Below are 27302 nucleotides of genomic sequence, written 5' to 3'. Positions count from 1 at the left end.
ACCCACTTCAGACTTAGGGACACATACAGACTGAAAGTGAGGGGATGGAAAAAGATATTCCATGCAAATGGAAATCAAAAGAAAGCTGGAGTAGCAATTCTCATATCAGACAAAATAGACTTTAAAATAAAAACCATTATAAGAGACAAAGAAGGATACTACATAATGATCAAGGGATCAGTCCAAGAGGAAGATATAACAATTGTAAATATTTATGCACCCAACATAGGAGCACCTCAATACATAAGGCAAATGCTAACAGCCATAAAAGGGAAAATCGACAGTAACACAATAATAGTAGGGACTTTAACACCCCACTTGCACCAATGGACAGATCATCCAGGCAGAAAAGAAGGAAACGCAAGCTTTAAATGACACATTAGATAAGATGGACTTAATTGATATTTATAGGACATTCCATCCAAAAACAACAGAATACACATTTTTCTCAAGTGCTCATGGAACATCCTCCAGGATAGATCATATCTTGGGTCACAAATCAAGCCTCGGTAAATTTAAGAAAATTGAAATCATATGAAGTATCTTTTCCGACCACAAAGCTATGAGACTAGATATCAATTACAGGGGAAAAAAACGTAAAAATTACAAACACATGGAGGCTAAACAAAACGCTATTAAATAACCAAGAGATCACTGAAGAAATCAAAGAGGAAATCAAAAAATACCTAGAAACAAATGACAATGAAAACACGACAACCCAAAAGCTATGGGATGCAGCAAAGGCAGTTCTAAGAGGGAAGTTTATAGCAATACAATCCTACCTCAAGAAACAAGAAAAATCTCAAACAACCTAGCCTTACATCTAAAGCAAGTAGAGAAAGAAGAACAAAAAAACCCCAAAGTTAGCAGAAGGGAAGAAATCATAACCCTTGGATTTTGATGGAGACCATTGAGATACTCCAACTTGGGATGGGCAGCATACTAGGAACAAAGATAATTAAGACATCTTGAAAACACTGTAAACCTCCAAATTAATCTAGGCTGTTAGGGTAAGTTATCATGGCAAGGAGACCCAAAAAATCTTGTAATGGGTGCCACAGAAAGGCTGGACATTCCCTGGTAGTGTCCACCTAATTGTTTCTCTGGGCTTGACTGGCCTTACTGCAGTATGATATGCTCATACTGTTCCCTCAGTGAACATTAATGGAGCACCTTCCCTGGGCCAGGCAGGAGGTATTGGCACCCATGGGGGTACAGGGTGTACATAGCCATGCAGAGCTGAAAAGTTACTGTTTTCAGAGACACACCTGGGTTCATATCCCATCTCTGTTTCCTTCTGACTGTGGGCATAACTTCACATGCTGATCACGGGGTATTCCACAGTGGTTAAAGGCAAGGGCCAGCATGCTTCTTCTGTAAAGGGCCAGGTAGCAAATATTTTCAGCTTTGCAGCCCATATGGTCTCAGTCCCCACTACTCAGCTCTGTGGTTGCGGCATGAAAGTGGACGTTCACAATACAATAAATGAATGAGTGTAAGCATGTGCCGATAAAACCTTATTTACAAAACTAGGTGGTAGGCTGGATTTGGCCATATCTGGCCTATGGGTTGTAGTTTGCTAACTTCTTGTTAAGGATATGGCTTCTGGAATGTGGCTACCTGGGTTCAAATCCTGACTCTGCCCTTTGCTGGCTGTGTTGACCTTGGACAAATTACAAAACTTCTCTGTGCTTTAGTTTCACCATTTGCAAAATGGGGATGATAATGATCCTTCCCTTATAGGGAGATTGTGAGGAATAAAATAATACTTGTAAGGCACTTAAAAAACAGTGTCTGGCATGTTGTCAGCCTGAATCATCATTAGCTACCTATAGGGAGAGTAGTAGATGTGAAAGAGCAATGATATTAATACCTGCCCTTTGGGACCTTGGATTGTAAGGATCAGACGATGTCGTTTTTGTAAACTCCATTAGGGCATCGGTGTTTTAGTGTTTTATTCTTTCTTTATCCCCCCCTAATAAAACTTACTTACAAAAACAGGTGGCCAGCCGTGGGCCACACCTTACCAATTTAGTTTCTTTTAATACTGCCTTAAAATATTATTTATCTTGATTACTGAATTTTGGGGCACCCCTCCTTCAAATTTTGTGCCCACCTTACCTCATCCTAGTCCCAGGCTGGCCAGAGCTTAGAGCAGTTCTGGTACATAGTAGACTTTTAGTTAATGTTTGCTGAATAAATGAAGTGCCTGGACACAGGGTCTGGCACCAAGTGGCTCTTCAAATAAACAGAAGCTCCCATAGTGTTCGTGTGTCACAAGGGTTCAGACCTCGTTTGGGCGTCAGACCACTGGAGTCCATATTTGAGCCCAGCCACTTATTGTGTTACTTTTAAAAGTTTCGTAGCCTCTCTGTGCCTCGGTTCTCTTATATGTAATGTGAAGCTAATGATAGTACTTACCTTATAAGGATGCTGTGAGGATTTTAAGTGAGTTGATCTGTCTAAAGTGTTTAGAAGAATATGGGACACTTGATGAGCACTCAATAGATACTAACCTCTTTATTATTTTTCTCCTGGGGTTACGAGTCACTGATGGGCAAAATGGCAGAAATGAGTAGCGCGTCTAATGAAGAACTAGCTTAGAACCGTTTCAGAAAAGTGGAATTTTCTATTCCTAAACCTTAGTGAGCGTCAGAACTGTCTGACAAGCTTGTCTAACATGCAGATTCCTGTTTCCCAGGATTTGGATTCATTATGTTTGTGGCCCCCCAATCCCCTTTTCCAACATGCCAGGTGAGTGTGATGCAGGGGTGCCAGGAGCACTCGCTGAGAAACACCAGATCTTTGGTTTCCAGGGAACAATGTCTCTCAGGCCTTGCAGCTTCCCGGGAACAGGCAGATCAGCCACTTCCTGTCTGCTTTCTCTCTCCAAGTCCCTGGAGGGACTCTGTTTCCATATGGAGTCAGTTAGTTTCAGCTGCTGCCAGGCCTTTCCCCAGGGCCTCCAGCTGTACAAATCTCTGACCCTCTTGTCTCGGGGTCTTCCCAGCTCGTGTGTCAAGGGCTGTGCTACACTCCTCAGCTGAATGTGGGACCCCTCTGCTGGGGTCGCTCTGCAAGCTGAGGTGTCCATAGGAGATCTGACTGTGTGGTTCTTGACTGTCAAAGGGCATGATGCCCTTAGAGGGGCAAGCAGTATCTCTCCTTCAAGGGCAGCTAGAAGCCAGGGACAGAGCTGTGCTTCTAGGGAAGGATTGCAGGCTCTGTAGCTGCACAAAAAGGGAAGGATTGCAGGCTCTGTGGCTGCACAAACCATGGGGTCTTAGATTGTGGCTCAATATCTATGTGCCTCTTGGATTCTGGCAGAGCTCTTGCGAGAATTAAGTGGAATAAGAAGGCAAAGCACCCAGCCAGTGTTTGGCATACAGCAAGTGCTCAGAGTGTAATGTGTCTGCAGAGAAGCAGGGATTTGAGGTGGATTGGGGAATAAGATCTCTTCCTGCTGGCTCCCCCCTCCTCTACCTGACCACCTAGACTCTATGCCCCACTCTCTAGGATGTTTCTTGGTTTTGCAGTTGTGGTTCTCATCCTTCCAACTAGATTGTAGGCTCAGTGAAGGCTCAAGCTAGAATAATACTCTGTGTGTGTGCCACTCACCTAATGTTTATTGAATACCACCTTTGTGGAAAGCAACTAATGGTGGGGAATTCCAGTTTCTCTTTTATTTAAAAAAAATCTTTATTTACATCCCTCTTCATTTCATGACTAAATGGAATAACCTGGGGAAGTATGTGACCCATCCTAGACCCAAAATACTGCTTTTTAAAATGAAATTATTGCAAATTATAGCTGGCAAGAAATCCCAAGTTCATCTGATTCCACCCAGTGGTTTTATAGATGAGACAACTGAGGCTCAGAGGGGGAAGTGGTTTGCAATTAGGGATCCTCATCTGAACCACAGGACTCAGAAAATGATGTGAGTGCCTGTTTCCACATTTCTCCCAGGCATGGTATATAACTTGTACCATTACAGATGGACAGGAGAGAAGTTTATTCATTACATAACAAGGGGTGCTTTTAGACACTGGGACTTAATTTTCTCCCCAAACCAGTTGAAAAGGGCTCAGCTAATGAGTAGCCGAGCTTTGGCTAGCTCAGACACCTTACCCCATCTGAAAGCTTCCCACACTAGATGAGAGTCACAGCCCAGTGGTTAGTGGTATGGAAGAAAGAAACTGTGCCATTACTTGCCCAAGTGCTTGGTAAAATCCAGAGACCCTACAGCTGTAAGGAACTTTGTTTGCTTGTTTGGAAGGGGGTAGAAAAACTGCCAGCTGTAGAGGAAAATGCCTTTAAAACCCAAGTTCTGGTTTTTCTCTGTGTATTTAAGGTAGACTGACTATTGTGGAAAAGCAACCTAGATGGCCTAACACAAAAGAAGCCTATTTCTCACTCATTTAACAGTTCGATGTGATAGAACTTCAGCAGAGTTAACTCAAGAGTCCAGCCAGTCCCCTTCCATCTTGTGGCTCCATCATCCCTAGATCCTCAGAATCCTCTGCAGGCTGTTTGCATCTGCTAACTGATGAGAAAAAAAGGTAGAGGACTGATGGGGAAAATTTTTATGGGCTAGGCCTGGCAAAGCCATACCAACATTTTGTTCATTCCGTTGGCCAGAACTCAGTCACGTGGCTGCACCCAAACACAAGGGCTGCAGGGAAATATAGTCCAGCAGGGTACTCAGGTGAACAAGCTTGGAAACAAGTTTGGCCAATTATCTAGTCTCTGCTACACTTTGTAACTTTGAACAAGTCTCTTCTGTTACCCATCTTTAAATGCAGGAAATGAGGCCGGCTTGTATCATAGGATTGTGCCAAAGATAAGAGAGATCATGGCTGTTAGAGTGTTCAGAAGGAGAAAATACAGGTGAACTGCTTCTGTTATTAACTTCACCATCTCCTGAATGCCTGGCCCAAGGCCAAGTACATAGTAGGCACAAAACAAACCATTGTGCAGGTGATGGTCTTCCTCCCAGCACCCCGAATGCATGCTTTGCCTTATCTCGGTGGCATTTGGTTCACACACACAACTTTTCGACCAGTCATCCATTGCAGTCGTTGCCGATGGCCCCTGCCACCTGTGAGCTGGAACACAGGAAGGGTTTTACCTGAAGCCAGAGACATCCTGAAGGGATGAGGCCTCCCTTCTTGGGCCCTGGGAAGGCTGCGCATTGTGCCTCACATTCTTTTCAGCCCAGAAGCCCGTGGTAACCGTGAGCTCACTGATGGGCTATCGAAGCCGGCTCTTGAGGCTGCTGCCGAGGCCTGGAGCTTGTGGCGTGTGGCCTGGAGATCTTGTTTCTCCCGCACCCCTCCAGGAGTCCCGGTAGTGCTCAGAAGGAGGAGGAAGAGGCCTCAGATACTGGCAGAACTTATTCCTCAGTGGGGTGCCCAGCTTACCATACCATATTTAGATGAGCATTATGAATGTTTAAGATAAAAGCCACTCCTCAGAGAGTAACAATACTAACAGCTTATACTTAAGCAACGTTTACTATGTGCTAGGCACGTGAACTCATTGAGTCTTCATGATAACCCTATGAGATAGGCAGAATTATTATCCCAGTTTTATAGAGAAGAAAATTGAGGCACAAAATACTCATTGGCCTTACCCAAGGTCAATCACAGGAGAATTCCTTAGTTAAGGCATGGACTCTAGTTCATGATAGTCCCTGCCACTCCTTAATGCCTCCCAGACATAGAGGCTGAGTGTCAGTTGCCACTTCTCTGCCCTTGAAGAGCAGTAGAGAGTGTGTTGCTTAAGACTGGACCCTGGATCCAGACCACTATAGTTTAAGTCCTGGCTCTGCTACATTTTAGCTGTGTAAACTTGGGTAAATTATTAGCTACTCTGAACCTCATCTGTAAAGTTTGTCTAAAATCACTGGCTCTTTTTGCCTCCAAGGGCTATATTTAATCCAGGCTATTAGTTTGCAACCTCTGACTTCAGGCATATTCAGATATGCTCTATTTTCCAGTAGAAGTGAAAATGACCCTGTAGCAGATGCCAACAGATGTGGAAACTGGAGCTTAGAAAGTTCAAGTAACTTTTCTGTAGTAGATGAGGGTACCAGATCTTCCATTTGAAGCTAAGCCTATAAATCTGCCCACTAACTAGCTCTGTCATCCTTTTATTTGCATGTTTTGTAAAAGCCTCTTTCCCAGAACCTGGTGTAGATGCTTTGGAATGAATAACTCTACCACTTATTAGCAGGGTGACTTAAGGTACTTCCTGAGCCTTAATTTTCTCATCAAAAAAATGGGCTAATAACTATTTTCCATATGGTGTGATTTGGAGGTATTGGCCAATCTTGCCTGGAAAACCTGTTTTGCCACCTCACCTCCAGAAAATATTGGTGGCTTGGCCAACTCTCAGCCATCTTGCTGACTCCCTCTTAACACTCATTTGGGTTTAGAAGCCCTCACTGTCTGTTCTCCCTCAACTTGGCCCAGCCTGGGATTTGGGGACTGCAGGAGCTACACTCATCGTATTGTTTTTAAATGCCCTGTGTCCTTGCTTGTCTCCCCAAACCACCCTGGACTCAAGGGTTAACGTATGTCCCAAGAATTTATCTCAAGCACTAAGCCCCACGCCCATGCAAAATAAATGTGTGTTGGGAACAGCAACAACCCATGCGGTGGCATGGAATGTGCTGTCATTCCCTTACCATTGGTGTGGAGTTTGGAACGGAGTCGGAGGGCTCCAGGCTCCCTTGTCATATGCCCAGACTAGACTGTGCAGCCTCCCAGTTCTTATAGGGATCTCTAGGCCCTCCTAAGAGGTGGGCTATACTCTTGTAGGGCTGTAGCCATTGCCCTTGTAGAGCTTACAGTCTAATAAGGAGGCTGACACGTAATTTAAAAGAATCGTACAATTATGGAAGTCTATGCAAAGGACTGGTTGGTTAGCAAATGCTGTCCCCATTCAAATGTGTAGGGCGTGGATTTTGCTTTGTTCACTGTATGTGCCTTAGAAGAGTGCCTGGCACATAGTAGGTATTCAGTAAATAGTCATTGAATGAACAAATGACCATGACATCTACACTGGATTTTGAAAGATGAATGGAATTTTGTGAGGAGATTTGCCTAGAACTTGGCAGTGACCAGGATGAAAGGGGGTCCGTCAGGGCAGAAAGACGGAGGAGAATTTGCTCAGAACAAGAATCTATGAAGATGGCCCTGGGCCGAATGGCAGCTTAAGATCTGTTTGTTCCATTTCCACCCTCTGTTGACTCAAGTCCATCTTTATGTGCTGGTCTCTGGGTTTTCACTGGAAAGTTCCATTGGAGAAAGAGCCAGAAGAGCACACTCTCTTTTAGCTGGAAAAGGCCTCAGAGGTTGTCCCATCTAACGTCCTCATTTTACCGATAAAGGGACTAAGGCTTAATAGGCAAATTAACTTGTCCAAGGTCTCGGGCTGGTTAGTGTCAGAGCCAGGACAGACAGCCAGGTTTTTAGCTCTATGCCTATGTTCTTTCCATTATATGAGGGGTTTCCAAGCCATTTCAGTTTATTTATTTATTTGTTTGTTTGTTTTTATTTTCAGCAGTAGAACCCTTTTTTCCCAAATAAAAGCTTATATGGATAAACTCAGTTGCCCTGGATAAAGCCACGTGAAGGACTTGTTGTGGCCCCATAATCTCCATGATGGACTAGCTCCCCCCTCCCTATACATACACTCTTTCTTTGATAGAGACAGTTAACATTTTCTCAGTCTTGTGGAAGTACATATAAATGCTGCCTCAATTCCCTAACTCCACTCCTGCTTACAAAAAGATTTCTTCTCCTAAGTGCCATTTCAAAACCATTGCACTGTACGTAATACAGCACAGTGCACCTGGCACACAGTAAGTGCTCAGTAAATGTTCATTAATATCATTTTATTGTGCATTTGACTCAGTCCATAGAAATCAGAGAAATGGGGAGGGGAGCTGCTGCTTGTGGGCCACGTACTATGAGCCATGCGCAGGACTAAATACTTAACTATAACTTACTTTGTTGACCTTCCTAACCAGTTCAATACCACCATCCCCATTTTACAGCTGAAGACACTGAGACTCAGAGAGGTCAGCTACTTGCCTGTGGTCACACAGATAGTAAGGCGTAAGCTGGGACACAGCCCCGGTTGCTTGACAGCCCAAATCCCTCCTTCCCAAAGACATACACACACACACACACACACAAATGCATGCACAGCAAATTTAGCGTTCTTTCAGTCATACTGAACTGCCTGTTATGGTTTCATCCAGTCTTGAAAACAGTACCATTCCTTCATTCAGTGAAATTTTTTGAGCACCTACTATGTGACAGGTACTCTACCAAGCCCTGCTGCAGGCATATGCTGTGTAGACAGGCGAACAAACATCAGATGAGTAACTACAAGTGTGATGAGTATTACCAAAGGGAAAAAAGAGAGTGACTCTGGGCTTGTGTTAGGATCCGCATCATATATATGAGGAAAGTGAGGCCCACATAGGTTCAAGACTTACTCAAAATCACAGGGTAAATAATAAAAATAGCTGAAATTCATTGTGTGCTTACTATACACCAGACACTTTTCATGAACTCAAATTCTCTTAACAACTCTATGAAGTAAGTAGTGTTGTTCTCTTTATTTCCCAAAAGGAACCTGAGTCACAAAGCATGAAAGTAACTTGCCTGAGGTTGAAGGGCTAGGAAGTGCCTGAGTTGGGATTTGAGCCCAAGGTGGCTGGCTCCAGAGCCTATGTTCTCAACCCTTTTGAATCCAGGTGTGACTGGCTTCCCTGCTGCTATTTCTGCAGGAAGAGAGAGGTGGAAGCAGGTTCACAACCCCTGCCCTTTGGGGCCTCCTGGGAACCCCCTGATGTGCAACTGTAATTGTGACTGAGAGCTGTGCTTCAGGAAAGCCAGGATCCCTGTCCTGAGCAGAAATGCCGTAAAACAGCATACTGGAGCGCAGCCCTGCTCGGGAAGAAGCACCTCCCTGGATTAGTGGTGTTTCCCAAGGGTGGGGCTCAGATCTCAGACAATTAGAGGGAGATTCATGCTTCAGGAATCTGGGACCTCTGAGGAGAGGAAAGCAACGTTCTGACTTCTGTCTCACAGAGGCTGGAGCCAGATCCAGGCTCTCGTCACATTCCTGAAGGGCCCACGTGCTCTGTGGGTGGGCAGGTGACTTGGCCGGGGTGGGGTCAGGAGCAAGTCCTTCACAACCTCCCCGGCCTTAGAGACGGAGATTTTGGAGACCCAAAGAGAGCCATAAAGTGTTCTCTGAGGGGGCGGTTTCCACAGCCCAAGCGCCTGAGAGAGAAGTGGATTAAACAGGGCCCTCAGGAGGAATATGGGGCTCCTTCCAGGGGGCCGGGGTGGGGTGGGACACCACTGAAGCATATATGTTTTCTGAGTCCCCACATGGTGATAATCTCAAGCAGTTTTAAAAACTGTTTTAGAAAAGTTAGAGAGTGAGCATGTCGCCTTGCCTCATCTCATGTGAGCCTCACAGGAAGCCTGTGGGCTCTCATCTGTAAAATGAGAATTACGCTCATTATTAAATGAGATGAGGGGCACAGCAAAGTCAGGTCGGAACGAATTTTACATGGTATTTGCCCCTGTCTCACAAAGCTGTGCAAATTCCTGAAAATGCTTTAGGAACTAAGAAAAAAATGCCCTGAAGTATTATCTTTTGCTATCTCATATTAATACAATTAATTCAAATCCTGGAGTGATCCCAAAATGCCTCACTTCTTTCTTTAACATATTATTATAGTTTTGTCATCCACTGATTTATCTAAATCTTCACGAAGGCAATTAAGTTTTTTAGCTTCTTATCTCTTATGACAAGAAGCTGCTCACTTTACTTTAGAATGAAAGAAGTAAAAGGATTCTTCCTTTTTTTTCAGTCATGAGTGTGCATCTTTAAATATTCAGAGTCATATTTGTATGTATGTATTTCTTGACTTCCAAGCTAGACTCTAAACTCCGAAGGGCTGACCCATGTCTAATTTTTAGCATTTGTTGAGCATTTTTCTACATGCCAGGTAATGTTCTAAGTGCCTTACATGGATTAATTCATTTAATCCTCCCAGCAACTCTTATTAAACATACTCCTATGATATCTACTTTACAGACAAGGAACCTGACACACAGGGTGGGGCTTCCAAGCCAGGTGATAGGGCCCCAGAGTTCCCGTTCTTAGCCACTAACACTGCTGCCCCACCTGGAGCCCCGTGCTCAGAATCCTGCATCTAGGAGGCACTGGGAAATACTTGTGAGTTTCATTTAAGGCCATTCCCTTCTCTCTTCTTTCTCTCATTGTATAACCTGGGGAAATGAGTCTCAGAGATGTGAGATAATTGCGGGGGGGTCACGAATGCTTTCACTGCGTGTAACAGGAAACCTGACATGTAACAGCGTAGGCAATAAAAACATTTCTTTTTCTCACATAATAAGGGTCTAGATGTAGGTGTTTCCAAATGGGTGCAGTAAGAGAATTGCTGTCAAGGATCCAGGCTCTTCTTGTCTTTCTGTCCCCCATCCGTAGCATATTGGCATTTTGTTCTCAGGCTAAACACCTCAGTGTCTGGAATCTCCAGAGAAACAGAACCAATAGGAGCAATCTCTAAATATATTGTATATTTAAATACAATATATTTTATTTTTAATACATACGATATATTATAAAGATTGTTATATATAAATATATGTCATATATAAATACATATATATATAAACAAGGAATTGCCTCAACATGATTATGGAGTCTGGGAAGTCCAATCTCTGCAGTCATCAAGCTGGAGACCCAGGAAAGCTGACAGTATACTTCCCACCCGATCCAAAGGCTTGAGAAGCAGGACAGCTGATGGTGTAAATTCCAGCTCGAGTTCAGGTCCAAAAGCAGGAGAAGACACCCTCCACAGGACAAGAAGACACAGACACCCTAGCAAGAGGGTGGATTTCAAGTTGTGTTAGCTTCCTTCCACCCCAGGAAGCACAAAGAAGCTTTGATACATCTCACACCACTGGGACAGTAAGAGCCAAGAGAGTTAGAACACTTCCACCACAGCTCCCTTGGGAGAAAAAAGCCTACTCAGAGACTTGAAAAATTTGAAGAAAATACTGAAACTATGGCAAAGGATTACTCCCCCCATATGTAAATAATTCTTATAAATCAATAAAGATGAATACCCCAATATAAAAATAAGCATAGATAGAAATATAATTCACTAAAAGAAATGGCCTGAGAACATTAAGTGAAAAGATGCTAAAATTCAGTAATTATCAAAGAAAACATGAAGGAAACCAGGAGATATGTTTTTCAGAATCAAAAAGGTTAAAAAGATAGACTTCACGTTTGTGAAGGGTAGAGGAAACTGGCCTTCCAATAAGCTATTGATAAAAGTGAAAGTTAATACGAATTTTCTAGAGGAAAGTATAATTTTAAATGTTTATAGCCTTTGACCCTGTACATTCTCTACTAAAGGTTTTTGGTAAGGAAGAAGTTTGAAAGTCCAAAAAGATATAGTTATAGAGCCATTCTTCCCAGGACTGAATGTAATAATTTTTAAAAATCTAAATAGGCACCAAGATAATATACAATCAATAAAAAGGTCCATATGTTTACATTTAGGCATGCAAAGATCCCTTGAAATAGTAATTGAAAAAAGATGGGATGGCATAGATGTATAATTTCCATTTTATTTAGAAATGTATGTATATTTACATATTGAAAATATGGGAGGAAGTTGTTGGAATACAAACATTGTCTCTGAACTTTGGGACTACTGTTTTTTTTTTTTTTTTTAATTATTATTTATTTATTTATTTTTGGCTGTGTTGGGTCTTCGTTTCTGTGCGAGGGCTTTCTCCAGTCGCAGCAAGCGGGGGCCACTCTTCATCGCGGTGCGCAGGCCTCTCACTATCGTGGCCTCTCTTGTAGTGGAGCACAGGCTCCAGACGTGCAGGCTCAGTAATTGTGGCTCACGGGCCCAGTTGCTCCGCGGCATGTGGGATCTTCCCAGACCAGGGCTCGAACCCGTGTTCCCTGCATCAGCAGGCAGATTCTCAACCGCTGTGCCACCAGGGAAGCCCTACTGCGTTCTTTTACCGTGTTCTTTATATGTTGCTATGCTGTTTGATATTTTCTTTACCTAAGTAAGCACATGTCATATTAATTAACAGAAAAATCCCTATAAAACATTTTTTTTCCTTTGGTTGGGGGGAGGGGTTTGGCCCTGAGAAGCTTGTTGGACACAGTTCCTGCCCTTACCCTTCTTCAGAGGCTTTAGAAACCAAGCTTTCAAGGCCCCCTGAAGCAACAGTGTTTAGATCCAGGGAATGGATCTTGGGGCAAAGGTGAGTAAGTAGAGGTGAGGCAGGAGGAGCCGTGAGGAGGGAGATGTGCTAATTTTAGTATCTCTGAGAGAGAGCTGTTCTAAGTTTCCTACAGTGTCCCCTTACACAAGCTTAGCTCTGTCCTCCAGCCCCCACCCAGTGACTGCAGGACTAACACAGGCACTAATAGACTTCAGATTGCAACAAAATGCTTGAAATCTCTGCTGCTTTAAATAGAGGTATTTGGCACCCTTTTGGATGGCAGGTCTGGGAGAGCGAGGCCCTTAGCACTTTCCCTAGTTTAAAGGTCTGCAATGAAGTCACTTGGATGTCAGCTTTCCTTCCAACCTCAGTATCTCTAAGGAAAAACTCCTGATCATCCCTAAACCAGGCAACACCTCCTGCCCCTGAAGTCTTCCAGCTCAAATCCTGAGGGCTCTTGCATTCCTGCTCCATCTTCTCTGTTATTTAACTTCTCCCTCTTTCTCCTCCTCCCCTTCTTCAGGAGAAGGATTCAGGGTATATTATTTAAAGTATATTCTGTGGGCTCTTTATAGAAACATAGAACTCCCTCTCTTAAAAATAATATAAATAATAATAACTCTCTTTTATTTGGTGTCTATTAAATACCAGTAATGTTATATATGTTTTGTTTTCTTAAAACAACCCTATGAGATGGCAGTATCTTAAGATTTAAATAGGCACTTGACAAAAGAAGGGTACAAAAAATGGCCAATAAGCACATGAAATAATGCCACACATTAATCATTAGTAAAATGCAGATAAAAACCATATGAGATGTCAATTTAAAAAGACTGACAATGCAAACTGTTGGCAAGGATATGGAGCAACAGGAACTCTCAAACACTGCCAGTGGGAGGGTGAAATGGTACTACCTCTTTTGGAAGTAGTTTGGCTGATTCTTAGAAAGTTAAATATTAATATATATGTACCACTTAATCCAACTATTCTCCTACTACACTTTTCTCAAGAGAAGTAAAACATGTCTACTGAATGACTTGTACAAATTTTCATAGCAGTTGTATTCATAATAGCCCCAAACTGGAGACAACCCAAATGTCCATCAGCTGTTGAGTGGATAAACAAAATGTGGTATATCCACATAATGGAATGCTTCTCAGTGATAAAAAGGAATAAACTACTGAGAGCTATGCATTATTTATCTATGCTGAGTAATAAACCACCACAAACTTATTGACATAACATAACACTTATTTGTTATCTCACAGTTTCTGTCAGTCAGAAGTCTGGGCACAGCTTAGCCAGATCTTCTGCAAGACTGCAATCAAGATGTCAGCCAGGGCTTGGTTCTAAACTGGAGGCTTGACTGACAGTGGAACCACTTCCAAGTTCATGCAAGTTGTAGGTAGAATTCATTTCCTTGTGTCTGTAAGACCGAGGGCCCTGGTTTCTTACTAGTTATCAGTCAGAGGCCACCCTCAACTCCTTGAGGCTTCCCAAAGTTTCTTGTCACCTGGACCTTTCCATAGTTCTTCTCACAGCATGGCAGCTTGCTTCTTCAAAACAAACAAGGGAGAAACAGAGCACGTCTGCTGGCAAGATAGAGACTTGTAACATGATCGTGAGAGTGACATCACATTACCTTTGACATATTCTAGAAACAAGTCCCAGGTCTTGCCCACACTCAGGGGAGGGGATTAGATAAGGGCATAAACACTGGGAGGTCGGTCGGGGTCAGGTGGGTTATTACTTCCTAGTCCATCCTCCACAACACAGATGAGTCTCAAAGACATTGTGTTGAGCAAAAGAAGCTAGGTACAAAAGACTACATACATTATAATTCCATTTATATGAAATTCTAGGACAGGCAAAGTAATGTATAGTCACTGGCCTCAGTGGTTGCCTAGGGCCAAGGGAATGGGTCAGGGAGTTGACTGTAGGCGGGGCACAAGGCAACTTTGGGGGTCCTAGAGGTTTGACCTGTGTGATGGTTATATGGGTTTATACATTTGTCAGAGCTCATCAAACTGTTTTTATTTTATTTTTGCAAATCATACTTTATTTGTGCAAATCATACTTCTAGGAAGTATATCTTTAAATATTTTTTGAAGTATTTTTAAAAATATACTCTGAATTTCACATTTTTATCACCATTTTACCTGTGAGGAAAACTGGGGTCCAAAACTTGCCCATACCCACACAGCTGGTGGAGCTAGGATTCTAAGCCAGGTCTAACTGCAAATGCATTCTGTCTTCCTCTGCTGCCACTTTCACAAAGAAGAAAACAGCAGCCTGGGAAGCTGAGGAAATATTCCCCAGGTCTCGCAGAAGTGACAGAGAGTCTCAATCTTGTGTTTTTTGATTTCAAGTCAAGAGTTCTTTGTACCACTAGGTCTGCCAGACCTTGTTAAAGCGTTGTAGCAGATTTTAAAAGTTATAATTGCATTTTAAAATTTATCTATGTGTCATTGTAAATACGCTTAACAATGTTCTTCTCTTAAAACACATAATCCTATGAGCCAGTTCTTTGAAAGAACAATGTATGATCTGAAGATGAAGGCTTCAGAAGGTGTGCCATATACTGTTGGTTGCTTGCCTTCTTTCTTGCCTCCTAAATCCTGAGTTTATCCAGATGTTGGCCATATACTTCAAGGAAACATAGACCCCTTCTAGTGCCAGGGGATGAATCGTGGTTTGTTTCAGCTAGTTGTGATCACTCTGTTCCCACTGAGAGAGGTGTGTTTAGGAAAGAGCCTGAGATGCAGTTCTGACCAGTGAGGCCTGAGAGGTACCTGCCAGGGGATTCTGGAAGATCTACCAAGCTTCTTTTTAAAGAAGGAAGGGGCTTTTTCTGAAAGGTATGAGAGTGGGAACTTGGGAGTTGCGATGAGTCACTGATGATATGAGAGACAGTGTGAGGACAAAAGTCTATCCCTGAGAATAGGAGTGAGAAGGACACAAAGCATTTAAGTCCTTAAGGGTGATGCTGAGCCTCTGATTCACTCACCCCTGTGACTGCCCAGCTCAGTAATGTAATACATTTTCTTTATTGCTTTAGTCATCACTGTTATTTGCAGCCAAAACCATCTTGCATACAGAAGGTATAAGCAGATACTGTCAAATACATTTTTTGCCCCCAATTCCATGGTGCATAAAATTCTTATAAGCAAGTGTATGTACTACAATACATTCAAAATTGCCATTCACCAATTGGCAGGCAATTGATGTTATGCATTGTGTGAATGCTAAGATTAGTTTCATTCTTAGAAATGCTTGTGAATAGCTGAAGATTAGAAGAAAAACTGTCGATCTGTAGGGAATTGGTTGGGTAAATTAGGGTAGAGCCATATAATGAGACACAATTAAAAATAAAGAAGCATCTCCATTTGTACTGAAATGAAGTGATTTTCAAGGTATGCTAAGTAGAAGAACATGAGTTAGAACAGTATACAGAAGACTTTGAAGTATGTGGTCATGGAAAAACATCTGAAGTTCGTTGCCAGGACTGTTGTGGTACAGGAAAGGAATTTGGTAGGTGGATGCAAGACCCTAAACAGAACTTTCACCATAGATAGCCCCACTGAGGACAGTAAGGGATGGTGGGGCTCTGAGAAGCTATGTGGTGTGGTGGTGGACCAGCAACATGAAAACGGCTCACAAGATCAGTGTATTGGGGCAAAAGCATCAAGGATTGGGGGGGTTTGCAGCAGGGCTGCTGTGTATAGTCTCATATATGTGAGATGATCTATTTTCAAGATATTAAAGAAAACTTTTTTAGTTAATTAATTTATTTTTGGCTGCATTGGGTCTTTGTTACGGCGTGTGGGCTTTCTCTAGTTGTGGCGAGCAGGGGCTACTCTTCATTGTGGCACTTGGGCTTCTCATTGCAGTGACTTCTCTTGTTGCAGAGCACGGGCTCTAGAGGCGTGGGCTTCAGTAGTTGCGGCTCGTGGGCTCTAGTGCGCAGGCTCAGTAGTTGTTGCGCATGGCTTAGTTGCTTCACGGCATGTGGGATCTTCCTGGACCAGGGCTCGAACCTGCATCTCCTGCATTGGCAGATGGATTCTTAACCACTGCACCACCAGAGAAGTCCCTAAAGAAATTTAAAAATATATATACATGGAAACTCTGGCATGTCTCACAAATAAACTCTACCAGCATCAGTATTTAGCTAGCATAACTAACATTTATCCGGGCTTGCTGTGTGCCAGATACTGGCCTCAACTCTTTATCTGGATTGGCAGAGATTCAGTCCTAATAGCACTATGAGGTGCATGTCATTGTTATCCTCTTTTTTTATAGATGGGCAAACGGAGGCACAGGAGTTTGAAATAGTATTCCAGGATCATACAGCTGTTAAATGGTAGAACCAGGGCCTTGGGCCAAAGTCCATGTCCTAAACAATCTACTAATTGACTTCTGGGGTTATTGAAAGGATTAAATGAGTTATGTGTGCTTAGCCAGTGTGGGCCTTAACCAGTGGTCCCCAAAGAGTAGTCCATGTATCAGCAATGTTAGACATCTGTTAGAAGTATACTTACATTCTTAGAAATGTTGCCCAGTTTCAGCCAGACCTAGTTTTACGTGTTGATGTGTTCCTTAGCTGGTGTGAGTATATGTGAAGTCCCACCCAGCAAGGAAATAGTAATTCCATGCCAGCTGAACCTTGAGGGAAGCTACCTAAGTATTATATATGTAGTTCCCACCTTGCTTTCTTGTCCAACAGGTATTTATTGACCACCACTATGGACTCAGCAGGAAATTATCCTGTGATCAATCAGTGATGTCCTACCTGGGCTTAGGGGGTACCAGCACCCTACCATTCCCAGGCTGGCTGTGCAATCTGTGAATGCTGAAACCAGCTCAGTAATTCCTCTCCTCGACACAGCTGCTCCATGGGCCAGAGATCTCAAACTCCTTCCTTCCTCAATGCCTTTCACATAATAGATGTTCAGTAATGTCTCTTGATGAAGAAGTCATCGGAGTTCACCTGGTGGCAGCTGTCTTTTTAGCAAAGAGCACCTAATAGGAATTCTCAGCCTTGGCTGTCCTGTTACAGTTACCTGGAGAGCTTCTAAAAATCCCCAGCCTGAGGCCAATCATATCAAAATATCTAGGGGTGAGAGAAGAGGGGAAGGAGTTGGTGTGAATAGTTTTGAGAGCTCCCCAGGTGATTCAGGGTGCAGCCAAGATTGAGAATCCCTAAGCTAGAGTAAAAAAGCCACATTGCAGAGGGTTCACCTGACAACCATCAAACCAGCAAAGGGTCACAGGTGGAAACACAATGGGTAAAACCGAGATGACTTCCTTGAAAGCTGCCCTCCACTTCTCAGATTAGGCCTGTGAGCTGAGCTGGAAGCAGCCAAAATCCTGTCTTAAGAAGTTCCTGTGCACAGTGGAAGGTGCAGCTGGAAGCATTTATGCTGGAAACCCTGACTGGGTGATCATCCTAAAATTGTTGCCATATGTCTCCAGCGGGGACAGCAGGGCCCACAGTTGTCCCTCCACCCCCTGCAGCCTCTCTTCCATCAGCACTTCAGTCCTCACCCGTGGGAGCCCCCAGAGTAGCTTCATTAGTTTAATGATTTTTTTGAGCATCTAGATTCCTTGCAATAGGCCAGGCCCTGGAAACGCAGATATAAATCCAGCATCATCCCTGGTGTAGTTCACAGCCTAGAAGGAGAAATGAGAAGTAGATCAACAGCTAGGATGTGATGTGATAAGAGTCAGAATGGAGAGTAGCACAGAAAGGTGAGAGCTGTGAGGAGGGGGTGAGGAGGGGGCTCCAGAAGGAACAACACTGAGGCTTTTTTTCTTTTTCTTTTGAAATATTCCTAAATATTTTTTAAAGTTTGGAATAAGTTTAAGCAGAGCTGAACACACTAATTTAACAAATATTAACATTTTGCCATACTTACTTCAGATCTTTAAAGAAAACAGTTCTAAACTGTTTCAAGCACAGGAGCAGTTCAGAGAATAGTATAACAAACACCCATCCACTGAGGTGGTGAGCGGCCAGGCTGCCTGGCTCTGCAGTGGGACGTTGGAGAGGTGACTTAACTTCTCTGTGCCTCTGTCTTATTTTTTAAAAAAAAACAACTTACACACTGCTCTATGTAAAATGGGTAACTAATAAGGATGTACTGTAGAGCACAGGGAACTCTGCTCAATGTTATGTGGCAGCCTGGATGGGAGGAGAGTCTGGGGAAGAATGGGTACACGTAAATGTATGGCTGAGTCGTCCGTTTGCGTGCATCTGAAACTATCACAACATTGTTCATTGGCTATACTCCAATATCAAATTAGAAGTTTTTTAAGAAGAACACCTGCCTCTAAAGGTAATTGTCGGGATTAGTTAAGGTAAAGCTCTTTAAAAGGCAAAATTTCCTCGCACGCACCACGTGCTTAATAAACACTACCTGTTGTTATCCGTGTGCTCATGACCCTGCTTGTCAAATCAACATTCTGCAGCATTTGGTTTAGATTAGTTTATAAAGAAAAGTATAATATCACAGATGCTCTTAAAGACCCCTGTATGCACACCTCCCTTTTCTGCCTGCTAAAGAAAAAGAAAAGTTAGCCAGGAGGCCAGGGTGGGAAGGTGCACTGCAGGACATGGGGCAGGGGAGAGCCTGACTTCTGAGGAAGCCCTCCAGTGTGGTCAGAAAGGAAGGTGACAGCCGCTCAGGGGAGGAGGTGGGAGGGGTGTCCTGGTGCATCAGCGGAGACCCTCAGGAGCCCGTTTCCCACCGCAGAGGATCCGCCCAACTCTCTCCTCTCTCCCAGGAAACGCTTGGGGTCCCTTTTAATGGCTCCTTTCAAAAAATAAACCAACAAACAAAAAGAGATGCAGAAACCTCACCCACACTTGCTCCTCAGTCGGGAGAATTCCACCCTGCAGGGGCCAGCTTTGAGAGGAGAGTCCCAGGGGAGCTGCAGGAAGGGGGCTTAGGGCCCCTGAATCATTGCTGCCCGAGTGCCCTGGAGGCAGGAAATGAGGATTTAGGGCTGTAGCCCAGCCAGGAGCATTCAGCCTCCCTCAGCCCCAAGTCTATTTCAGTGGACAGTAAGCTTGGGGAAGAGGTCTTTCTGGGAACTCTGCACCCCTCCAGGTGGATACTTCTTGCTGAGTGAGCTCATGAGAGAACCCCCTGATTTGTTCAATAGTTAATCTGACAGAGGCACATGTGTGGTTCGTCAGGCACAGATACTTGTGGGAAAGGCCTTGGGTATAAGTGTATACTAGCACCCAGTCTCAGTTGGAAATGTGCTCTCCCGTCACCCCCCAGCAGTACCATCATTTTTTATCCCCAAATGGGCTTTCCCCCATCCTCCCCTCCCCTCCGCTTCTCCAGCATCCGCTCCAGCCACTGCCGAGGAACAGCTGCTCTGAGGCCCGTCTCTCATCAGCTGCCTTATCTCCCTGATGAATAATGTTCCCCTTCCCCGCAGCGGCGGGGGCAGCCTGGCAGGAGGCCCACCGCAGCGTGGAGCAGGCTGCTGACAGGGCTTGGAGCCCAGGCAGCTGTCAGAGAGCAGGACGCTCCCCTAGCCCCTGCGTGGGGTGAGGGCTAACCTCCCTGCCTCACAGACACATGGCACCCTGAGACCCCACAGCCATGGCGAGCTGCACCTCACAAACCCAGCCATTCCAGGTATACCTCAGCACCCTTTGGATGCAGTAACTATTCTGGGTGCTGGGAAAACAGAGGCCCATGAGTCCTGCTCCACAAGGGTGGGGACTGCTTATGGGAGATGTGATTTGTACTTAATGGTACAGAGCTCTGTATTTCATAGTTCTGCGACCCAGAGAGCATGTTTAACCACTCCTGGTCTCGGTTTTTCCCATTTGCCAAATGGGCTAATAATAGTGTTGTATAGATGCTGTGGTTCTCCGCTCAGGCCCCCTTTGCCAGCCAGTGCAGCCATCCGCAACACTGTGAGTGCTGTGGTGATGGCTATACCTCTGGCCTTCTCCAGAGCCTTTGGCTTATGGTAACAGCATCCCTGAGACAGCCGAAAGGCTATCTCCTTGGGCCACCGTTCCCCCTCCCATCAGGGGAGCTGGTAACTGACTGATATTGGGGACACAAAAGCCCAGTTCTCTTTCCTCAAGATGGGACAACTCCATGGGACTATTTATGCTCCAGAAATTTCTATAGATCAAGCCAAAGCTAGAGCTTACCCACAGCTACATCCATCCTCAGCCCCTTCACCTTCCTGTCCTGCTTCTCTTATAGCTTTTCCTCAAGAGCACACCCTCCCTCCATGAAACATAGGCTTTGGAAGCCTGTTTTGGGCACCTCTTTTAGGGGACTCAACCCAAGACAAGGACCCACTTCACAGGGGCTTTATGTGAGGATTCAGTAAGATAAGGCTTGAAAAGCCCCTTGTGGGTGCCTGGCACTCAGCAAGTACCCAATAGTCAGTGATTGTGATTCTTACAAACTACTGCTACATGACAGAATGTCACAAGGGAACTCGGACAGATACGACAGAGAGGTTGCAACTGGAAGCAGTTATCCTAGGAAGGGCCCTTGGAGGTTACTTAGCCCAACTGTCCTTTTACCAGTGAGAAAACTGAGGCCCAGAGAGGAGAAGCTGCAGTGTCAGAGACCCACGGCAAGTCAGGGGCAGACCTGGGACTAGACTATGCCATGCTTTGCCCACCGTTCCTCATGCTCTTTTGCTGTCTTGGGATCCTTCATCCCTGCTAGTTGTTGAAGTGCTGCTGACTTTAGATGGGCCAGGACCCTGGGAAGGGAAGTCAGAGCACACTCTATTTCCACATGCATGTCCTGAGCACCTACTAGTACTGGACACCTGCCAGGCAGTCAGGGGCGTGGTATACACAGATATGCAAGAGCCCCTGGTTGTTCAGAGACCTTCACTGTTTTCAAAGTGTGTGTGTGTGTGTGTGTGTGTGTGTGTGTGTGTGTGTGTGTGTGTGCGTGCATGTGTGTGTGTGTTGGTTAACTTTTATCCCAGGAAGTAAATAACACCAGCCCATTCTACAGGGAAAGACTGATTAAGAGTGAGCTTTGAAAGACCAGTAAGATCAGGTAGATGAGCCAGGAGCACTCCCGGGCTCACTTTTCACCATATTAGATACCTAGGGGTATTCGTAATTTCCACAGTGCTCTCTCTGAATAGTCTGCTGTCCTTTTCATTTTCCCCAAGTATGTATAGAGTTACAAAAGTGAGACAGATCGTGGCTTCTGGGTATAGCTGCAGTCCTGTGTGGCTGAAGTATAGGATGCATATCATCTATTCGACCGTAGATGACCACAGTGGAACTGGAGAATTAGACCTTTTAAAATCAAACCAGACTCAGGATTCTCTGTGTCATGCTATAGCAATTGGGCTTCAATCTGTACACAGTGGGCAGCCTCCAAAACCAGGAGAGCAACACGCTCAGGTGTGTGTCCTACGAAAATGTCTCTGGGCAACGTGGAGAGGAGACTTGAGAGGCAAGGCAAGAACCCTGACCCCAGATGGAGGCACCCTTGGACAGGTGAAAAGTTAACTAGGAGACCACAACTCGTGAGCTGTCAGGAGATGCTGTGTGAGGAATTTCCACATGAGCCAGATACCCTGAAGGTGACAGGGATGGAGGATGGGAAGAAATTGTGAGGAAGTGGGATTTGAGTTGGAACTTTTGAAGGGCAGTTTCCTCAGCATGGGGAGTGGTGTGGACGGAATGCAGTGTGAATGGACGGAAGATGAGCGTGGGGTCAGCAGGACCACGGAGCTGGGCGGAAGGCCGTCCTAGGAGCACAGAGGTATCGGAGCTAAGAGGGGGCCCAGCCACTTTCTGGGGAGCACTGAGCTCCCGGGGAAGGAGTATGAACTCCCGCCTGTAGGCAGTGAGGCTGCGGGAGGAGTTTGAACCGCAGAGCGGCAGGAGGGAAGCAGGATTTCAAGGTTAGCGCAGGAGTGGGGTGTAGGGGAGGGTGGCGGCGGGAGAGCAACCTCACCCCGCTAAGCCGGAGAACATGCTCTGCCCGCTTTCAGGCCACATCCCCCCGTCCAGATAAGTTTGGTTTGCACACACAACGTGGTCCCATATTTTTTTAAAAGGAGAGATTTCACACAAAAAGATTTCATATAAAAGGCAGGTTTCTGGCTTCATTTGAAAATCAGACGATTTGGTAAGACTGGCCCAAGTATTTCCATGTGGCCACCATATGCTGGAGTTGGTCACAATTGCCCCCTATAGGTGCAGCCTTGAGTTTCATTGGAATTTTTTCCATAGCCATCCTGCTTTATTTATTTTTGGTGCATGGTGTTTTTTAGAAATTTTTGAATGAGCCATCAGCATTTAAGTAACTGAGAATTTCTTATAAATATCCAGATTTGGGCTTCTTTAGAAAGGCATTAGGGCCACCTGGGACCTCGTTCCTAGGAGGCCATAACGTCTAGAGCTTAGGCTGTTTTCCATTTCACCAGTCCCCACTTCTCCCAGCTCTCCACAGAGGCCTGCGTTAGCCGCTGTCTGTCATAGAGGCTGTGCTCTCCTACAGGAAGACGAAATGTTTCTAGCGCTCAAGTCATTATCAACAGTGGGAAAATGAAAGATAGAGTAGGGGACGTGCCTGATCCTAAAAAAGGTTGGAGAGAACATTGTGGAAATGAAGAATATTCCCGTGTTTAATTTGGAAACAAAGAGAGTATGTGTTAGAATAAGACCACCAAGGACACTGCTAGAAAAGACTGGCCCGCTCCCCTAGCCTGATGTTACCTGCTGGGGCCCTGTTGGCATTTAGCTTGGGAATCCCGGGGCAGAGGCAGGGGGGTCACGTCACACTCAGCACTCAGCAGTCTGGATTCTGCGCTTCAGAGGAGGAAGAGGAGGGATTTGTGACCAGGGGTTAGGAGCTAAGGGTGTGTTGAGATGTCCTGGGCATGAGGCAATGAGAGGGAGAACCAGAGTGAGAGTGGAGTGGGAGTGTGGGGGACCCTATACACTTCTGGAGTGGGGAGTAGGCTTCCTACATAGGGGGTCAGAGAGAAGAATCGCAGATGACTTCACGGTGACAGATCCTGTGTTCCTGGGGCCATGGGAGGTGCCTTAACAGAAGTCAGGAGATCCACACTGGGGGAGGCTGATGACTTAGGGTCCAGGCACAGTGAATCTGAGGTGATAAGGTTGGTGCTGGTAGCACACTGGCTATGTACTTCAGCTTTGAAGCACTCAGGTCTCATGTGGACCTTGTTCTTGTTATGCTTAATCTCTCGGTGCCTTAGTTTCTTTTTTTTTGTTTTTTTTTTTTGTGTGTGTGATACACGGGCCTCTCACTGTTGTGGCCTCTCCCGTTGCGGAGCACAGGCTCCGGACGCGCGGGCCCAGCGGCCATGGCCCACGGGCCCAGCCGCTCTGCGGCATGTGGGATCTTCCCGGACCGGGACACGAACCCGTGTCCCCTGCATCGGCAGGCGGACTCTCAACCACTGCGCCACCAGGGAAGCCCTCTTTTTAAAAGTTATTATTTATTTATTTACTTTACTTTTATTTTTATTTATTCATTTTTAATTGAAGTATAGTTGACTTACAATATTATATTAGTTTTAGGTATACAACATAGCGATTCGATATTTTTATGGATTATTGGTGCCTTAGTTTCTTGAAAAATAAGGCTGTTGATAATCTCCCTCCTATAGGGTCATTGTGAGGATTAAAGATAACGTAATTAAAAGCCTAAAAATGACTCCTGGTGCAGAGGAAGTGCTCTGTTCCACTATTGCCTGTGAGGACAAGGTGGGTGAACCCACTGAATGGAGGCGATTTCATGGGGCAGGGAACCAACACTGGGCCTTCGAGAAGAGCCATAGGAGGGGAGAAGACACAGTGAGGAGCCGGGAGGAAGCAGCTGGGAAGCAAGGGTAGAGCGTCTTCAGGGCAGGGACAATGAAGATCATGCTACAGAGGCCACGAGGACCAGGGTGAATTTGCCCCCCAGAGGACTCTTGGCAATGTCTAGAGACGTTTTTAGTTGTCACAGCTGGGCATGGAGGTGCTACTGCATCTGTTGGGTGGAGGCCAGGGGTGTGCCTCACCCTACAAGGCACAGGACAGCCCCCACAAGGAAGAATTATCCAGGTCCAAAGGTCAATAGTGCAGAGAGTGAGAAACCCTTCTCTAGAGCCAGCAGCTTCCAGGTTTGACTCGTGGTTCCACCAACAGCTGTGTAACCTCGGCAAGTTCCTTAACCACTCTGTGCCTCAGTTTCCTTGTCTGGAAAATGGGGATGAAAATAACAGCTGCTTAAATGATTGAAGATATGCGGAGGGCTTCAAATAGAGGCTCATTGTACGTTAGCTGTTATTAGAAATCAAGGAAATTGAGGGCATAGCAGAGTCCATTTGATCCTAGAGTTTGGCTTTTAGAAATGATCTCAGTGTGATTTCACTAGGGTGGAAAAGGGGAATGGCAGCCAGATGCAGAGGGTGATGGAGATGGGTATGTGGGAACTGGGGCTAGCAGGCACAGACAGTAGCAACTGGAGGAAGTGGGGGAATGGCTAGTTATGGCTGCCAGGCCAAGTGAAGGGGGTTGTTTTACATTCAGTTATTTATTTATGCCAATCAAAAGTTCTGGTTATTCTCCAAACCACATGATAACAAAAAAGGAAATTTTCAAAACGAAAGAAATCACCTGCAGCCTCGCCACCTTAACAAATTAACAATGTCCCTGCTCCCCTTCCAGGCCTATCATTTTAACAGTGCTTTAGTCATTACACAGATTTTCTTTTCTATTGTTTTATATCACATGAAATTGTCCCATTAGCATTTTCCATGATGTTACATCATTGTTAGATTTATCGCTTTTTTCCAAAATGAAGATAAACCTCATTGTTTTTTCCTAGTTGTAAAAATGCTTTGTGCTTTCTTTTTTAAAAAATGCAGATGGTACCAAAAAGTCTGAAGAAGAATGTAAAAATCCCCATTTTCCATCCCACCCTACAGAGATAGCCAGCTTAGCATTTGTGGGGAACATCCTTCCAAACAAATCTCCATGCATTATTCTTTTGGTTGATTAGTTAACTCTTTTACGTAAATATGAACATTACTGTCATTCATTTTCAACCTTGAAGCGTAGGTTTTCTTATTGTTGGAGTCGGGGTTGTTGTTTTGGGAAGTGGGGAGGGGGCTGTGAATGGATACACACAAGAACAAAGAAAGCCAGGAAGCTGCTAGAAAGAGGAAATATTGTGGGTGTGCAGAGTATTCGTTTCCTGAGGCTGCTGTAGTAGCTAAGTACCAGAGGCTGGGTGACTTACACAACAGAAATGTATTCTCTCACGGTTCTGGAGGCTGGAAGTCTGAGATCAAGGTGTCAGCAGGGCCGTGCTCCCTCTCAAGGATCTAGGTGAGGATCCATCCCTGTCTCTTCCTGGCTTCTATTGGTTGCCAGCACTCCCTGATGTTCCTTGGTGTGTAGACACATCACTCCAACCTTTGGCTCCTTCATCACATGGCATTTTCCTCTTCCTCTCTCTGTCTGTGTCCAGATTTACCTCTTCTTATAAAGATTAAATCTGCAAACACCTATTTCCAATTAAGGTCACACACACACAGGTAATGGGGCTCAGGACTTCAGTGTATCTTTTGGGGGGGGATACAATTCAACCCATAACATGTGGGATCCCCAGGGTGATGGAGGAGGAGGAGGATGGAGCAGCAAGGACTCCTTCTCTGAAATGAAAGGGAAGGAAGAGACTAGGGTAAAGAGACGGAGATTCTGAGGCCGAGAAGGGAGACGAGGAAGCCTACTTCCTCCAGCAACTCGTGTCTGTGTTTTATTAACCTCCTAGTAGTTTACAAAGAGAGCTCCAGGATTCATCAGAGAGCCTGGCTGTTCATAAACCCTGCTGGGCCCCTTCCCCACCGTCATCACGCCATGCAGCTGGCAGCTGCTGTGCGGGCCCCACAGACCTCACTGCAGCATCCTGTTGTCTGCTTTTTGCCAGATTCCTGGTTGGCTGCCACCTACTTTCTTTTTGGCCTGGACTAATTTGTTGCAGTCCTCAGACTGGCGGGAAGCATCGCTAATTCCCAAAGTCCTTCCACGTCGCCCACTCAGAGCCCTCCATCTGCCAGGTGTGCACATCTCCTCTGTTCTGTCCTTGCTGGAGGTTATGGCCCCTAAGCCTTCAGAAGTGTGGCCATTCCCCCTCCTCTTTTCCTCAGGACACCTGTTTTTGCTGGCTTGCTCAGTTCTCTTGGTCTCCTTCCCACAGATTTGGTACCTGAGGTTGAATTTTCAGAGGGGGAGGGGAATGGGGAAGGATTGTGAGAAATGTGGAGAAGTTACAAGGACACCCGAAGTCTCTGCTGCTGGACTCAGATGTCAGGAAGTCCAGAGCCTTCCCAGGCGTGGCTGGGGTTAGGTCTGAGTGTGATGGGTAAACATGTGACCAAAATTAGCAACATTGCCACCCTTAGTCAGCCTGGTTCTCCCTGGGAACAGGGGACTGTTACAAAATAGCAGTCAAGTGGCTGAGAATAATGAGGCTTCTGCTTATTAACTTAGGTCCCAGGCAAAGCCCAGCCAAAAATCTATTCTTGCCACCGCAGGCTGCATATTGAGGGAATTATTACACTTCTCCAGTGGTTAAAAGTCACTCAGCCTTTGGCCCCCTACGTCTTGACGCTGCCTGGAGCACCTAATAATCTCTGAGTAATGCGTCACCTGTCCCAACTCTACCATTTAATTATATGTTGTCTTTGATTTCCTCTCCAGTGTCCACTGCCACTTCTGAGAAAGACCTGGGATCAGAAACCCAAATAATATAGCTCATATTAAGTCTAAATAACAGGAAAACCCAAGTACAGCCTCCAGCCAGGATGTGCCAGCTTGTTTGGGACTGAAGGAGGTCTTCTTGCTCAGGCGTGACAGACACAGGGTGTGGGCCCAGTGGGTCTGTGGAGACGGAAGAGCAGGAGGGCGTCATGAGAGTTGTTGGGAATTTCTACCTAGCCTCGTCT

General features: G+C 45.1%; 2 protein-coding genes across 3 annotated transcripts in view; one reads left to right on the top strand and one right to left on the bottom strand.

Annotated features, from left to right (window-relative positions):
* The window catches only part of SYN3 (synapsin III), a 443491-nt gene that overhangs the window by 115895 nt on the left and 300294 nt on the right, over positions 1-27302 (top strand). The window lies entirely within an intron of this gene.
* The window catches only part of TIMP3 (TIMP metallopeptidase inhibitor 3), a 78753-nt gene continuing 67560 nt past the window's right edge, over positions 16110-27302 (bottom strand). Inside the window, exon 3 of the mRNA XM_067010061.1 lies at positions 16110-16407. Within this exon, the coding sequence (XP_066866162.1) occupies positions 16381-16407 (27 nt within the window). The 3' untranslated portion in view covers positions 16110-16380. The remainder of the gene's footprint in view (positions 16408-27302) is intronic.

Source organism: Kogia breviceps, chromosome 12 (assembly GCF_026419965.1).
Source record: "Kogia breviceps isolate mKogBre1 chromosome 12, mKogBre1 haplotype 1, whole genome shotgun sequence".
Lineage (NCBI taxonomy): Eukaryota > Metazoa > Chordata > Mammalia > Artiodactyla > Physeteridae > Kogia > Kogia breviceps.
The sequence above is the reverse complement of the archived record's forward strand: the minus strand, read 5'-3'. Positions and strand labels throughout refer to the sequence as shown.